The 16,004-nt window shown below is 30.1% G+C and overlaps 3 protein-coding genes across 3 annotated transcripts; 2 read left to right on the forward strand and 1 right to left on the reverse strand.

Moving 5' to 3' along the window:
* The first annotated feature begins 141 nt into the window (after nucleotides 1-141).
* On the forward strand, nucleotides 142-3,908 carry LOC132743387 (uncharacterized). Its single transcript, XM_060731902.1, has 5 exons — nucleotides 142-291; nucleotides 1,971-2,166; nucleotides 2,351-2,518; nucleotides 2,857-2,946; nucleotides 3,418-3,908. The coding sequence occupies exons 2-5, from the start codon at nucleotides 2,007-2,009 to the stop codon at nucleotides 3,492-3,494; spliced, it is 495 nt and encodes a 164-aa protein (XP_060587885.1). The 5' UTR covers nucleotides 142-291; nucleotides 1,971-2,006; the 3' UTR covers nucleotides 3,495-3,908.
* A 186-nt stretch (nucleotides 3,909-4,094) lies between these two features.
* LOC132743388 (uncharacterized) lies at nucleotides 4,095-6,185 on the reverse strand. Its single transcript, XM_060731904.1, has 4 exons — nucleotides 6,107-6,185; nucleotides 5,919-5,972; nucleotides 4,665-4,866; nucleotides 4,095-4,443 (listed from the first exon to the last, which is right to left on the reverse strand). The coding sequence occupies exons 2-4, from the start codon at nucleotides 5,959-5,961 to the stop codon at nucleotides 4,239-4,241; spliced, it is 450 nt and encodes a 149-aa protein (XP_060587887.1). The 5' UTR covers nucleotides 5,962-5,972; nucleotides 6,107-6,185; the 3' UTR covers nucleotides 4,095-4,238.
* Nucleotides 6,186-8,274: 2,089 nt separating this feature from the next.
* Nucleotides 8,275-9,887, forward strand: LOC132743383 (uncharacterized). The gene is made up of 4 exons (XM_060731899.1): nucleotides 8,275-8,345; nucleotides 8,693-8,860; nucleotides 9,185-9,274; nucleotides 9,648-9,887. Exons 1-4 carry the CDS (start codon nucleotides 8,324-8,326, stop codon nucleotides 9,677-9,679), a joined length of 312 nt encoding a protein of 103 aa, XP_060587882.1. The 5' UTR covers nucleotides 8,275-8,323; the 3' UTR covers nucleotides 9,680-9,887.
* Nucleotides 9,888-16,004: the final 6,117 nt, after the last annotated feature.

Genomic DNA, 16,004 nt, shown 5'->3' on the forward strand with positions numbered 1-16,004 from the left:
AGTTTCTTTTTTATTGTTTTATATACAACACACACTTAATGACACATATAACTGTTATCTGTTCAATACAGCATAAAAATTGACTTTTGTCCAATAATACAGGTTATCCTAGGTATGTAGATAAATAAATGAATTGGCTTTATTTTTAGATGAAAAAATAAGTAATAAATACACGTTAAGTAATACATAACTTTAGATCATATCATAAAACAGAAAACAGTAAGAACTCAAGCCACTTGCCTTGTTAAATTTCGTTTGGAAGCTTGAAGACTGATTTTTGCTTGAGTATAGGTAAATTATTTAAAATATTTTCATATCAAATCAAACGTGAATTAGTATATTTTTAAGAGTCATTTAAGTAGTTAACAAATTTAAAGTTAATACAATAGAATGTTTCGGGTGTAATATAAACCAAAATATTTTGACAGATTATATTCGTCTGTTCATACATTTAAAATCTGGTGAAGGGGAGATCTCCGGCTGTATTGTGATTGGTCATTCAGCAAAGCACCGTTCATATACCATTTTATGATACTGTTCATATGCTAGAAATTAATTAATGATTTTTATCAACCATTTATGGTATTACAGGCGACATGGTAATCCAATGAGCATCGCCGTTACAAACATGCAGAAATTGGTGGCTAAATAAAGGCTCAACGATTTAGCTGTATTTTCTGTAGAAACAAATAATTGTAAAGCATTTTTAATGTTAAAAAAGATAAAAATGTGTAAAATTTGTATCTTTAACTGCAAATATAATGAGATAAGATTGATTGATTCTAAAAATAAAGTATCTATTTTTATGTCTACGTAATACATATACATGTTTTTTGGTTTCCTTATAGAAAATAAGACGTTAAATCTACAAATATATTTTTGTTTGACTATGTTAAACCTTGCTGTCTGCTTACTTAATAGGTCATTTAATAATATATTATTGATCATGATTCATATATATGGGGACTCCAAATGGTAGCAGAGGGCAGCATAAAGACGATGCTTAAAACACAAACTTAATCTTTAGTTTTGTCTTATTGAAATAATGTTAGTTGCATTTATTTTAAAATAAAAACATGATTTTATTGGTTTGTATACAGTACATTATCATATAGAATATCATGGAACATAAAAAAATGTTCAATACATTTTCTACAAACTGTTTAAATGCATGAGTATTAGATATTCAAATAAAATGCCACGTGGAAAAGTAAGAACGCATCACGTTATCGGTACTTAAAAGACTGACGATAAACAGTTACGAAAGTAGTAAAAAATATATCAAATTTGACTAACTGAAAAATATATTTGAAGAACACAAATCGAATTGATAGCATAAACAGTAGAAATTCTTTTATTTAATAAAGCCATAACATATTTTCAGAGCTTAAATAGTGTAGGTTACCACTTGATATCAGTTCAATACGTTTAAACTTTATAAAAGTATTTTAAAAGGACTCTACTGCGGTTATTTGACATGCCGGGACTGGAAATATTTTTTGAGAATTTGATGCAGGCCTTGACCAGTAAATTGTGTACAAATTTAAGGATTCTTTTGTTTTGTTTTTCAGAATAACCATATTCATATTGCAAACTGACCAAAAATTATAAGCGTCGCAACGTCTTACGCTCACACCGGGATAAGAAACCCAAAACATCGATATTCAATTTAAGTCTGAATTTATTTGATAACTGTCCTTTGCAGATTTTTTTTTCATTTTAAGTGTTTCACTTGTCCTATTAAGAATTTTAAATATTATATTTTCAATCTATTTAACTTCAGTGGAGTTCCCTTAATATTGTTTATAATTTCATAACAAAAACAAAACAGCAACAACAACAGAAAACAAAACAAAACAATGGACATGTAAATATAAAATGGTACTCGTCCTTAACATCAACAATGTTTCAACAAAGTGATTATCTATTATTTTGTAATAATCTATTTTTATAAAACTTTTCTGTTTTAGATACAGAAATTGTTTCATCTTGAGTACTTCTGAAAAATGGCGCGTAAAAACAAATCAACGAGAAATGCTAAACCCAAGGCAACTCATAAATCTCCAGAAAAACCAGTATCTGAGAATTTACAAGACAAACAAAGAGGAAATATGCCACGGAGGAGAGCAACAAACTCATTGTCCCGCGACATTGAGAAAAAGAAAGGTAATGCTAATTACCATAACACAGTGTTTCTTTAATTACTATTAAGTGTATATCATATAATGCTACAAAGTATATCTATTAATTTGTTACCCGCAGACGCAGTTCCACTTGTAGTTATCAAAGTTGATAATAAAGTCAAATATTCCGAGTAGTCAGGTTAGTTACAATTATAATTGTTTTTCAGATACAAATGAAAACGACGCTGCTCACGTCGTTGGTACCGTTGTTGGTATCATTGGTGGTACATTTGCAGGGATACTTGTCATGCAAGCAATGATGTTTATTTATGGACCAATATTCGGCAGTTTTGCAGGAGCAGGTACTGCCGGTTTGTTTGGTGTGGCCATTCAAAGTGAGTATCAAGAAATGGTTAAGTAGTTTAAAACAATATTTCCTTTGTTATTATATGTTAAAGAAATTAGTTTCAGTAATGATATCTGAAGAAACCGTTGTTTCAGCAAACGTGACTTTACAAGCATTGACCATTCCCTATCATTTAAAGCTGTTTTTCTTGAAACATGTAGACCTTTTGTAAATATTCTACAGTTTACTCTCCTAGTTTTATTCATTTTTCAGAATTATGGAATTGTAATATTTCTTATCTTTTGTATATTCATTTCTGTGTCCATTTAGTTTATCATTTTCATTTTTAATAAAATGACCGAAAAATTTGTGTTCCTTTCTTTACAGGTGTTCTGTCGAAGCATGTTCAGCTTTTGAACGTTATTCTTCTCGTATTAGGCTTGTTACTTCTGCCTTTGCTTATCTACCTTGTGTTCGGTAAGAAACCATCTGATTTATTTCACGTACATTTGATAAAGTTTCCATTTGTAAAAGTCGTTATTGAATATTAATACAAAACTGGAATATTTTCTTTTGTCGTAACTATCAAACAAAACACTATAGAAAATATAGAAATTATACATTCGGTTTACGACCTTTCAACAATTTTCTTTTTCATGACTTTTATAAGCACTGCGATAAATGGGATGCAAAAGGGGTCACAATAATCCAGTTGGTTTTGGTCAATCAGAACATCAACCTTTTGCTCCTGAAGTTTAACCAGAAATTGCTTTTTTTTTTAATTAGATACCATTGTTTTGTAAAATTATATACCAAAAAGACATTGGCATGGACTCAGGTTAGCTTAAAGTCGAATAATGAATTTTAATAATAAAGATTTGAATGATTTGTCAGAAGTCTAAAGACTTGTAGTGTCCTAATGTTTGAGATAATTTGTGTCTTTTACAGGAGCAGCTACAGGAGCATCTACGTTTGATTATGTCCGGGAAAATAATGAACCAAGAAGCATAGTTAACTTGGAATAAAAGTTACAGATTACAGAATTATAATGATAGTCATCACCTCTATTATTCTACATTCAACGAGAAATGTTGTTTATCGAGAATGTAACGTGTTTTAATTGTATTGGACTGTTAATAGTCCAGTTCATAAAAGAATTATCAGTTTACCTAGATTACAACTTCTTATGAGGAGCTTAAAGCAGCGTGCTTCCAGATTCATGCTTATTTTCATGAAAACATAGAAAATGAATTTTAAAGTACAATCTTGAATCTTGAATCTTTCTCACTTTTTTAAAGTCTTAGTACAATTTTCTCAAGTTTGATTTTCTTGAAATGCTGTGGCTTAACTTGAGGCGTGCAGCCTTAAAGTTCCTTTTTGCATCTTTGATTTTGGTTTTCATTTCAGTAAAACACATCGATTTTCTAAGTTACTAGTATTCATATACAATAACTCTGACAATTTAAGTGATGTAATGACAAAATCTCTCTGAGTTATCTTTTAACACTTCGACTTTTCTGAGATTTTTTTTCAACTTTGATTTTCAACACTGTTAGTATCATATGCCATTGATCCTACTATTAAATATATGAAATAACATTGAGCAATAAACAAATAAAAAACTCTTCCAGAAATATAGCTTAATTTATTTAACTATTTTATTCCAGAGAAATAAATAATTTCGAGATATAGTCAGAATATGGATTACATTTGATTACAATTTCTTCAAAAATCAAAGCTTTATAAATTATATTTAAGAGTTCTGTCTGTTAAATTAAGCATCTTGTAACTGACCCATTGATATCATTTTGTAATCGTTGAAGCCCGGACTTAACGTCATTAAAAACTTTTCTCTCTAGTGAATTTTCTGGAAATAGCTGTCGAATATTCTCCTCAGCAACATCAAGTGCAGCACTGATTCCAGCTTGTATTACCTTGTTTGTCGCTTCAGTCACCATACCTCTTGATTCTGGACTTTAATTCAGAAAATGAAATTAATATTGATCGGCTTAAATCGATGAAAGTAATGACAAAGAAACAAGGGAGAAGATAATTATGATAATGATTATAATTATGAAAGACTATTCATTCTTCTTTTTAAGAAAAATATCATATCCTTATCTTTTTTGGTTTAAAACAGAAGGCAGAGTAGATATAATTATTTTAGACCCGTATTAAAAAATCACGATGCTTACCTCATTGAATTCCACCGTCTTCTTAATGATTCTGTGGCCGTGTGTACAATATTTTTTGTCGCTACTGCAAGACCTCTTAACATTTCCTTAGCGTAGTTTGCCACATGTGTTATTTTCACGTTCACCCACTCTATGAAGTCCGTTAACAGTTTTTCAATTTGTCTTCTGTAACGCCACAATGAATATCCACCAGTTGCCAACACTTAAATGGAAATATCCATGTGATTAAAGAATGAATTCACAGTTTTTCTTCGAGGTATCATTGCAAAAATTCTTTTGTGACGTTTTAAAAATATCAGCATTTAGATCTTTAATTTAGGTCTATGACACAATGATGTATTATTTGTAATACGAGTCTTTTTTTATATATCTTATTGATTATATTAGTTTGTTATTCTTGATTAATTCAAAACACAGGGCAGAACTACAATGTTTTTTTAATAGAAACTAGAAATGTGTCCATAGGACACGGGTGCCCCCACTCTCCACTGGTTTTCAATCTTATGACTCTAGGTGAAATAATTTTTGGGCTAAATGTGCCACAATTTGAAAAATAATAATTTTTACAAAGTCAAGTACAGTAACTCTAGAAATACTGGATAAATCCACAAGCCAAACCCCATGTGCACAACTACACAAGCTAACCAACATTCCTGTTAAGTTTCATGACTCTAGGTTAAATACTTTTTGAGCTATGCACCACAAAAATTGAAAATTGCAAATTTTCACTAAATCTAGGGCAATAACTCTTACAAAACAGAAAATCCACAAGTGAAACCCTAGGTGCACAACTTCACATGCTGTGCAACATTTCTGTAAATTTTCATGACTCTTGGTCAAATACTTTTTGAGGTACGTGCAACACAAGTTAAAAATTGCAAATTTTTACTAAGTCAGGGGCAAATACTCTGATAAAACACAATAAATCCACAAGTTGAAAATTGCAAATTTTTACTACTTCAAGGGCAATAACTCAAGAAATACTTAAAACATCCACACAAAAATACCAAGGTGCACAGCTACACATGCTGAGCAACATTCCTGTAAAGTTTCATGACTCTAGGCCAAATGCTTTTTGAGCTATGTGCGACACAAATGAGAACGGAAAAACACACACCGCTTTTAAAATGTTGCTTTTTTCGGTGTGAGTAAACCAATATAAATATAAAAGAAAGATACCAATAGATATGAATAGTAATGGTTACTTTTACTATACATTATTATACCATATACTTGTAAATGAATTAAACTTACCGAAACCAGCAGTGACACCTATTTTTACAAGATTCAGGGCCATAATTGTGATAACTGAAAAATAAAATAAAAACAAACGCTATTTTCTCGTTTGCTGCCTAAAGAGAACAAAATAGCAAAACAAATAACACATATAGCAAGAAAGACCAATAAATCAATAGAGAAATAGTATTTTATTTTTTACTTACATTCGTCTTAATGTCGCAAAAACCGACTTCCTGTAAAATTCCGGTCGTACACAGAAATCTAAACAGAAAAGTGTCAATGGTGAAGGATTTCTTATAATTAAATGGGCAGAGGGGAATTCCCGGCGGAAAAAGCTTGAAATTTAGATCTATAAATAAGACACGGAAATTCCATGTTGATATATCGAATAATTGAGTAGCTCTTAAAGTAAACTTTGTCTTGACATAGAAATAAACAACATGATATATTTCCATTTTCCTTTATTATGGTAATACGTATTCAATTAAATATATGATTGCATTTATAATCATCGCTATCAAACAAAGATCGAGGTTTTAGTTTACCTTAGTTTTACTATAATTTTAGTTGGCGCGTAGCCAGGTCAATAACTAGTACACCGACTATACCTTCAATTGAAATAAAGTCATTTCAAACATAACATAAATACATATGAGCCGTGTCATGACAAAACCAACATAATGGGTTTGCAACCAGCATGGATCCAGACCAGCCTGCGCATCCGCGCAGTCTGATCAGGATCCATGCTGTTCGCTATCAGTTTCTCTACTTGTAATAGGGTTTGTAAGCGAACAGCATGGATCCTGATCAGACTGCGCAAACCCATTATGTTGGTTTTGTCATGACGCGGCTCATATATAAAATAAAATATATATCATATATATATAAAAATATGGGGGAAAAAGACTTCACATGCAATCAATTATTTAATATTAATCAAAATATCAAACATGTAATATACATATTTCTATAAATATAATTTATTACAACAAGGGAAGTAATTATGATTTAACGTTTATTTAAATAGGCGGAGGGGAATACCAAAAGGAAAAATGTATATCTATAAATAACAGGGTAATTCCATGTCATAGATTTTGGTCGTTTGGTCGTTCTTACATAACATAAGCAATAAACAGCATTTAATACTTCCAAGTTCATTAATGGTAAAACTTTTATAAAGCATAATAAATTATAAATGACATATAAATGAATATCGATACCAAGCAAAAAGGTTTAATTTACTTTACATTCAATGTATATATGTATTCAGATTTATATACTGAGACGATATATGTTATCATTTTTACTAATACCCGAGGTAAAATAACTTTGATATAGATCTAATTTTGACACAATTTGTCAATTATTTTCTGTAGGTTTTGAAAATGAAATATATTTTTCGTTATTTTACATTCGTCTATTTATAATAAAGATATTTCAAGGTGAAGAAAAAACGTCTGTGGCTGAGTAGTGAAGGTCGGTGACTTTAAACCACTTGCCCATAACCTTGTGGGTTCCGATATCACGAGATACTATGGATTCTTGCGAAGAAGCTATCCGGTTAGCCTATAGAACGTTGATTGTTCTGCCCGGGTATGCGTTCGTGCCTGAAATTCATAGAGGGTCGCCTGAGACCTGTGTCTAACAGTAAAGCTTGAATGTCGTAATATGACCTTAACAGTGTTGGTGCGACGTAAAACCCAACATGTATTTTGAATACATGTTGTACTGCTTAAATCGGATTTTCCAGATTTATTAATCAATCTAATCTATCAAATCAATATAACAATTGTTTACAGCCAAACAGTTTTCCATTTTAATGTTTACTCGTTGAAATTGAATTATCTACCATGTAAGCATTAAACACTATATTGATTACATTTTCTTTCGATATCAGTTTTTTTTCCATATTTATGTTTGCAATATATTTAACATGAAGGATAGGGTAACAGACTTGAAGTAAACAATAGGATATTGAATAATGTAAGTTTTAGACTTACTATTCTTTGACTGTCATAATCTCTTTATTTGGTATCGATTATGAAAGGAATACTAAAATAAAAATTGTAATAAAATGGGAAATACTAAACCCTGAAAGGTCTTCATATGCGGCAAAATGAAAATGTTGCAGGTTCAACTTAATAAAACATGATTATTGACAGCAGTGGGAAATGCAAGTTTACAAAGTTTTGATATATATATATATAAATATAACCATTAAAAACGATGAAAAAAATAACTATCAACACAATTCGCTCAAATACATGTACATTCAAACCGCACGCCTAGAGGAAAATTTGAAGATTGAAATTTAACCAGATATCTCATAATTTGTCATTTTACAAACTGACTTTCGAAACATTAACTAAAAACTACCTTTTTATTTATGCTATATTGGAAAGAGACTTTATTTGTGCTACATGACTACTCATATTGATAAAGGTAACACACTTATTTAATTTAAAGATCACTGATCATATTGCGAAAAAAATAATTAACTCAACATCTTTAACATACATGTATATTCTTTGGTATAAAAAGATAATTGTACCGGTTTATCTATCAAAACAGACTAAAAACATGCATTTTCAGGTTTTCAAATCATTGAACTTTGTTGTACTATTTAGCGATCATTTTGCAAGAGATTAGCATATTTATTAAATCAAAACATAACATTTTATAGTCAATTATTTATAACTTGCCTTCTTTCAGAACTGTTTTATTTCTGTTTTTATGTCTGTAATCTAGTCAAATAAATGATAGAATATTTAAAGTTTTTCATCGTATAGGCAATGATGGCAACAGCGTCTCTGACGTGGTAGCTATTGTATTTGGTTTTATTGGTGGTATTACATCAGGAGCAATTGTATGGCCGGTGTTAATGTTGCTGTATGGTTATGTTGGTGGGGTATTATTAGGTGCATGTGTCGCTGGTATGTCCGGAGTAGCTATTCAAGGTGAGTAAAATAGTGCATTACAACATTTTGCGAAAATATTTATTACGATTGTGCATCACTGTTACAACGTTTCCATAGTTACTAAACTGTCCTGGTATACAATAGAGAAGTTCAACCTATGAAGGCAATATTAGATCGAAACACATAAATCAATAAAAGTTTTACATTCCGTCAGAACACATAAGTCGATGGGAGTTTTACATTAAAGGATATATTGAGGTATATTAAACAAAAATGTCATCGGTACGTACCAGAAGATATAATTATAAATTGTTTTCATATAGCAAACATGAAACATGATTAAGATATATTTTGTTGTTTCAGATAGTTTGTTACAAACAGATCGAAATCTGAGGTCTCTGATTCCTTTAACTACCTTTCTATTTTTACCCTTCCTGTTGCCTCTGATTTTAGGTGGGTATATAATTTATACTACAAATTTAAAAATACGATTTCAGTGCATTACATGTCGTTGAAAAAATATTGGAAGAACACCTTAAAAACACAAAGAAAAATATTCTTTAGGAAACGTTGAAACATATTATGTAAACTTTTCTTCGTCTTCATATGAGCGATAGGAAGATAAATGAATTGCAAAATTAAGACATGCCAAGTGTGCTTTTAGGCAGGCAATTACTGGAATAAGAATATTGATACATGCTTCAAAATATTGAAAAACGGAATCCCTAAAGAACGTACAAAACAATAAAATTGAAAATATTGCAGGCTTGGATTGATTAATATATATTTGCTGTATTTCTAATGAGTTGTCTGATTATTTTTTCAGGACCTGTGAATTTTGAACAGGAGAAATTATGAATAAATCATTTACAAAAAATGCATTTTATATGGGACATTAAAAGGAAACGGTTCGGATTTCTGATGAACAATTATTTTGAATTATCCCATTTTATATTCGTATAAGAAATATACAGGTATTAGTTTGATTATCTGAAAGTTCTTTATCTTTTAAAATATTTCAACGCGATATTAACTTAGGACAACATAAACTTTACACAAAAGCAAAAACCATCAAAGTGTTGGTGAGGTACCGCATTTTAGTCAGTATGCGAATTATGGGTGCTGTACATATGTTGTATAGCAATACCGGGGTGTAGCACACTAAATACATATATACATCTGTATCTTCCGTTGTCATGAAATGCTATACTCACAACAGAAGGTTTTCAGTACATAACTGTATGTCAGTTGTTATAATGCAGGTTTGACACGGATTGCATTTTGTTGCCCATGTGATAAAAGAGACAACAATTGCCACAACTGTGGCCTCACATGTACCTACTGAGAAGTTTGTGTTCGGGTTTAGTTTTGAAATTGCATCACATATGTCGCCTTTATTTTTTATGAATCAGCATATCTTTCACTCATTTCGACAAAGTCCACTCCGGAGTTCAATTGATAATATGAACGTAAGAAAAAGTTCCATAAACTGTTTCCATTTTACTGTGGTTTAGAAATTATAAATTCGTTTTGCAGCATCTGTATAGAATTCTGATTATTATTATCTAAAGTGTTTTGCCAAAAATAACTACATGTAGATTATAAATAACAGCTCAACATTATATCAACCTTATACTCGTCTAATATGTTTTAAGATTCCATACTAAATGTCTGAGGATAATGTGTCTTTAATGTATTGCAATAAGAATTTCACCACAAATATTCGTTCACAAAAGAGCACATATCAACGTTTGTGGTTAAATCTTTTTATTGTTCAATAAAAGGTCAGAGTAGGGATTTATTAATGAATGTATGTGCTAAATAAACTATTTACTATTCTAAAACAAACGAAATAGCTCAGATGCTTTGTGTTTCCTGATTATGTTACAAATATAGATATTTATATTGTTATATTGTATTGTTGCTATGTAAACATACACTAATATCGTACAGTCGCGTTATTTCTCTCAGTTTTGTGCCGCTACAAATTATTGAAAATGCTTTTATCACATTGAAACATATCTGGTCCAATGGATGTTGTTAAAGAGCAATTAACATATTACGCCTAATGAACATGAGCCAAATAGAAAATTGAAATAATCTTTATTACCTATTCTGGAGAAAATAAATATCTACGAAGAAATGAAAATAAGTACTTATAGTATTATATTTCTGTTAAAGAAAAGTTAAAAGTAAATATAGCATTGATTATCAATAAACTTGAATAGTATAAAATGTCAATTGTTGAAATGAAATGAAACGAAACAAAAGAAAAGAAATCCGTTACAAGATACACGATGAAAATTGTCGAGATTTCTAAAGAAAAAAATATGTATCATTAAAAAGCGACATCAATGATGAGGTAATCAAATTGAGAATTCATCGTTGTTAAGCTATGTAAATTTTGAAATCTTATAGTTATATTTAAAGTGTTAATATCGTTGAAGAAAAAGCTGTTTTCTTGTTTAAGACAATACCAATACCAATACACTCTCGTCGATTACGTTCCTGGAACCAACCAGTACTGAACAATGAGTGTAGTGCATCTTTCTCAAGGAAACAACGGCTGGTCACTGACGCTGTTTGAACTTACGCGGACAGCGATTCAGATACTGGTCCGAACAACTCGACCATGCCGCCATCATTATTATGTTTTGCAAACTAAACTGGAATCCAGGCCATTAAGGTCGATGTTATTGTTCTTAAGAACGCGCTTTTTACAATTCATTCACAGAGGTCCTTAATACATAACAGTTACTAGTAAAAAGAATATTTACAAAATTCTTATGCATGCGTGAATTTATCAGTGCTGTATCTTTAAAAATTGTATACACAATAGGAAAATAATTGTAATAAATACTAGAAAACATTTTCTGATTTGATTCTGGGTAAAATATACCGGAACCATGACGCACAAATTGAGAGATGCTTTATGATGGAGATTTTAAGAAAATATGTAGTATGACACCAAGCAATTACATTACGTAATTTTCAAGAATGATTGAAACGCATGCACATTACTACCATATATGGTGCACATGCATTTAAATCTATCTATTGGTTTTCATGCTATGACGAAAGGTGGAATGCATTACCACGGTGATTATGACTTTATTATGAAAGGTTTTGTCTTATATCTCAATTAATTTATTGTACAACAGGCTCTATACTGTGTTTACTGTTACGACAATAAACTGTGGTAAAGGATTGTCAAAAAATTTTAATAGAAGAAAAATGTGTCCATATATGTAAGCATGTTAAAAGTCTCATTGTTTTGCATGTATATCACAGCAAGTAAACATCACGTTAAAGATTTCCAGTTGTAATATTTTAAAGTAGAATATTTGTTTTTGACTGATGATATTTACCATTTGCTAGTAAACTATTATCTTGATAATTCACGATACTAGACAGTAATACTAGAAAATAAAGATAATAAATTAAATTAACCAATATATATTCAAATGTTCAATTGTTTATTTGTTACAGTAATTCGTCAAATTTTGACCAACAGACATGATGATAGTAATCAAAATCTATATTAAAACAGGACAAAACAAATGTTAAAAAAATGGCTTAACTCATTCCTTTCAATCTCCTATGTTAAGATTGTTAAGTATTAAATGTAATAGCTGTAACATTCTTTACACATGTTTTGTACAATTGAAATGACGATTTTGTCAGGAATACACACTTTTTTTAAAAATCGAATTGATCTATAATTGAAGATCTGTAATACAATTACAATACCATGTCTTTGTATTGATAAATTGTACTTATTGCTATGGAACATGTTGTTTTAATGCAGTGAAATATTTGTAGTTTTAATGATAGTTACCTTGAGTGTCTGTCAGACATAACAACAAACCACGAAATAAGTTTATGTATGTTGTTGGCAGGTGTGAGATACACAATACGACATATTACATATGTTTATACAGCAGATAATAAAATGTTTAAGAATAAAAATATAATGTATTTTATTTATCATATAAATGTCCAAACGGAATAACTTAGAACTAAGAATTTTATCAATTTTTTTCAAGCAAAATTATGTTGAAAAAATATACAAAATATATATCCAAATATTACATTTCCATTGTTTTTATTAATATCTGAGAACACCAGTCATATAGAAATATGCCATGACCGAGAAAAAAACTAGTAACGACGCGAATTAAGTAATGCGTTCTGATATCATATGTTGCGGTCAACATATACATTAATGAGCCGCGTCACGACAAAACCAACATAATGGGTTTGCGACCAGCATGGATCCAGACCAGGCTGCGCCTCCGCGCAGTCTGATCAGGATCCATGCTGTTCGCTATCAATTTCTCTACTTGTTATAGGGTTTGTAAGCGAACAGCATGGATCCTGATCAGATTGCGCGGATGCGCAGGCTGGTCTTGATCCATGCTGGTCGCAAACGCACTATGTAAGTTCTGTCGTGACGCGGCTCATTTATTATTCAATGTGGCTTTCTACCGTGATCCGGAGGGTAAACTACCAACACCACTACATATGGTCGCAACATTATCTGAACAATTTGTTAATATTGATATTAATATCAAGCAGATGATCTTTTAAAGTTTTAACTATCAATATTTAAATCAGACACAATGAAGATTTATAATTATTCACCTTAAATTTATTAAAATAATACATATTTCTTATCGGTAAATTGTACTTTTCGGCGATTGACATTTGTGGTACAGCGTGTTCTGTTTTACATTTATTTAAAATAAATACTATAAACATTTTTCTGTTTACGCGTGAAATTTCACGAATCCATGTGTACAATACTAAATGTAATTAAGCACGAAATATCTAATGCGTGATTGTGTTAGAATTTACACTGCATTAAGATGATTAATGAATGATTAATGATACAGTGGACATGAAAGTGACTATATGCGATATAAAATACTTTTTCTAGATATGAAACATCAAGCGTAAAATCAATAATACGGTGATTTTACCTCGTGATATTATACTGTTTCCTTGACAATCAACGAGGATTTTTTATATTAAATTGTATGCTACAAATATATTTCAAAGCAGTGAAATGATAAGGAATTGCAGACAACAAAAGGTATTTGCTTCTATTTTCATTTTTTGTATAACCTGGGTGGTGAGATTCATTATTTAGCTTTATTTAATATTTCTTTGATGTTTGATATTTCTCGCTTATATTATCCTAAATAATTTAATAATAAAAACTATGATGATATCAAATACTAACATACAATATGTTAAAATGCTAACTTCGTTAAATATAATTAAATATCATAATATTATAAATATGCTAAAATACTAACTACACTTATACTTAATATTATAATATCATACAATATGTTAAAATACGAAATATTAGAATATAAAATACTATAATACTTATTATGCTAAATGTTATAATGTTAAATAATTTGATTATAAATAAAGAAACCTTTAAAACAGGATTTAACACTTAGCTTTAAAAATATTAAGACTGTGATAATTCGTATGTTGATTGTGTAAAACAATATTATGTTTCTCAAATTCAGAAATAGCATCAGAAATCATATAAAACAGATGTCCGATCATTATGCAATATCTAAAGGTATTAGATTAAATTAACACTGAATAATCAATATTAATTTATTTACAATGTTAAAGGACTCGACTCATACATCATGAATATAAAAGTAGAATGTAAATTGCTAAAACAATTACGATATAAAGTATGATTGATAAAATTAATGTGGCATAAAGGATTTAGAAGCAATTGTTATAACTTCCTTGTTTCTATAATAGATATCCGGATGCCACATTCCGGCAAGAGTTGACCGTGATATCATGTAAATTACAGTAAAATAACAGAGAAATAAACTTATACGGCTTATCATTTATTAAGATTTATAAGGTTAATATCATTAAATTTTTGGTCAGAATTGAAATTAAAGTCATTTGTCATATATTCAACCATACGATCGTTACAAGGTGATATATTTCGCCTCTTTTTGTGTCCCTTTCAAATATAATAAAAGCGTGATCGTATAGGCATATATCTATTATCGTGCAAATTCTGTATATTCCGCCTCTTTTCGTGTCTTTAAATTATAACAATAGAGTTTATATAATATCGAACGATATAAATCTTGTTAATTTGTCGTTTTAAATAAAATAGAAATGAACGTATATTTACTTCAAAAAGGCACACCTGTATTATTTGGGTTTTACACGAAACTGAATTATAGAGGATTCCATTAAATGTATATTATAAATTTACTTTATGAACTATAAACATGACAATTGAATTTAATGAAAGAAGTTAAACTGTGTGATGTTACAAGTTCACCAAAAAATACCAGGTGCAAATGTAAATAGTAATCTTTGGATGATCAGCCTTTTATCGTTGTCAAACAGCAGAAGATCTGATTTGATCATCAGATCTTTGCATCCTGAATAATTACTCCCGTTTCCTATGGGTACCCGTTTTGATATAGCAATGTCTTGTAGTCGATGTTAAAATGTTGACATAATGTCGCCGCTCTCCGCTGCCTAGTTCTTGGTAGATTGTTGACGGTACCTGAAGTAAGATGGTGCCGAGGAAGTCGATTGAAATCAAAACGATTGATGGTGACTTGTTGATATATACGCTGGTCTGTTTCTGTCCAAAGGCTATCAAGCTTCGATATTTTGGTAGCACCATAATCTTCAAGACATAGTTTCTTATTATGAAATGTGAAATTCATCAGTTTTTTGTTTGAAAAAAAAAAGAAATTCGCCATGCATGAACTGTCATATGAAATTATTGACTAGCGTCCATTATTATATTCTTCTTATTCTCATATAATATTACACTGTATATTACATTTAAAAGAAAACATTGAATACCAAAGTATGTGTTGAACTCAATTATTGAAAGATGTGAAGTTTTAATGACTTCAAAAGTAGAAATAATTTTACGAAAACAATGTTACAGTTTAGATAAATTTAGATACGAACACATCTTTCAGTAAGCACGAAATTTCGTTATGTTAACCGAAGACTAGCATTATTCTTTCTTTTCATAACTACCGAAAAGTGCAACCTGATTAAAATAGGCTCCATAATAACGCTACATGTAAGAAATAAGCAGATGAAAACTTTAGTCAGATTTTTTTTTGTGGTACTATTTTTAACATGCGATTTTTTTATA

The sequence above is a fragment of the Ruditapes philippinarum genome, unplaced genomic scaffold, assembly GCF_026571515.1.
Source record: "Ruditapes philippinarum isolate M1 unplaced genomic scaffold, ASM2657151v2 ctg3258_1_1_1_1, whole genome shotgun sequence".
Lineage (NCBI taxonomy): Eukaryota > Metazoa > Mollusca > Bivalvia > Venerida > Veneridae > Ruditapes > Ruditapes philippinarum.

Bases quoted from the DNA above. Each gene is read 5' to 3' on its own strand.
- LOC132743387 (XM_060731902.1), top strand. From the start codon at position 2,007: ATGGCGCGTAAAAACAAATCAACGAGAAATGCTAAACCCAAGGCAACT. The intron at 2,167-2,350 runs GTAATGCTAATT...ATTGTTTTTCAG, and splicing joins CGACATTGAGAAAAAGAAAG to ATACAAATGAAAACGACGCT. The intron at 2,519-2,856 runs GTGAGTATCAAG...CTTTCTTTACAG, and splicing joins GTTTGGTGTGGCCATTCAAA to GTGTTCTGTCGAAGCATGTT.
- LOC132743388 (XM_060731904.1), bottom strand. From the start codon at position 5,961: ATGGCCCTGAATCTTGTAAAAATAGGTGTCACTGCTGGTTTCG. The intron at 4,867-5,918 runs GTAAGTTTAATT...TTTCCATTTAAG, and splicing joins AGGTGTCACTGCTGGTTTCG to TGTTGGCAACTGGTGGATAT. The intron at 4,444-4,664 runs GTAAGCATCGTG...TCTGAATTAAAG, and splicing joins AGACGGTGGAATTCAATGAG to TCCAGAATCAAGAGGTATGG.
- LOC132743383 (XM_060731899.1), top strand. From the start codon at position 8,324: ATGACTACTCATATTGATAAAG. The intron at 8,861-9,184 runs GTGAGTAAAATA...TTGTTGTTTCAG, and splicing joins GTCCGGAGTAGCTATTCAAG to ATAGTTTGTTACAAACAGAT. The intron at 9,275-9,647 runs GTGGGTATATAA...TTATTTTTTCAG, and splicing joins CCTGTTGCCTCTGATTTTAG to GACCTGTGAATTTTGAACAG.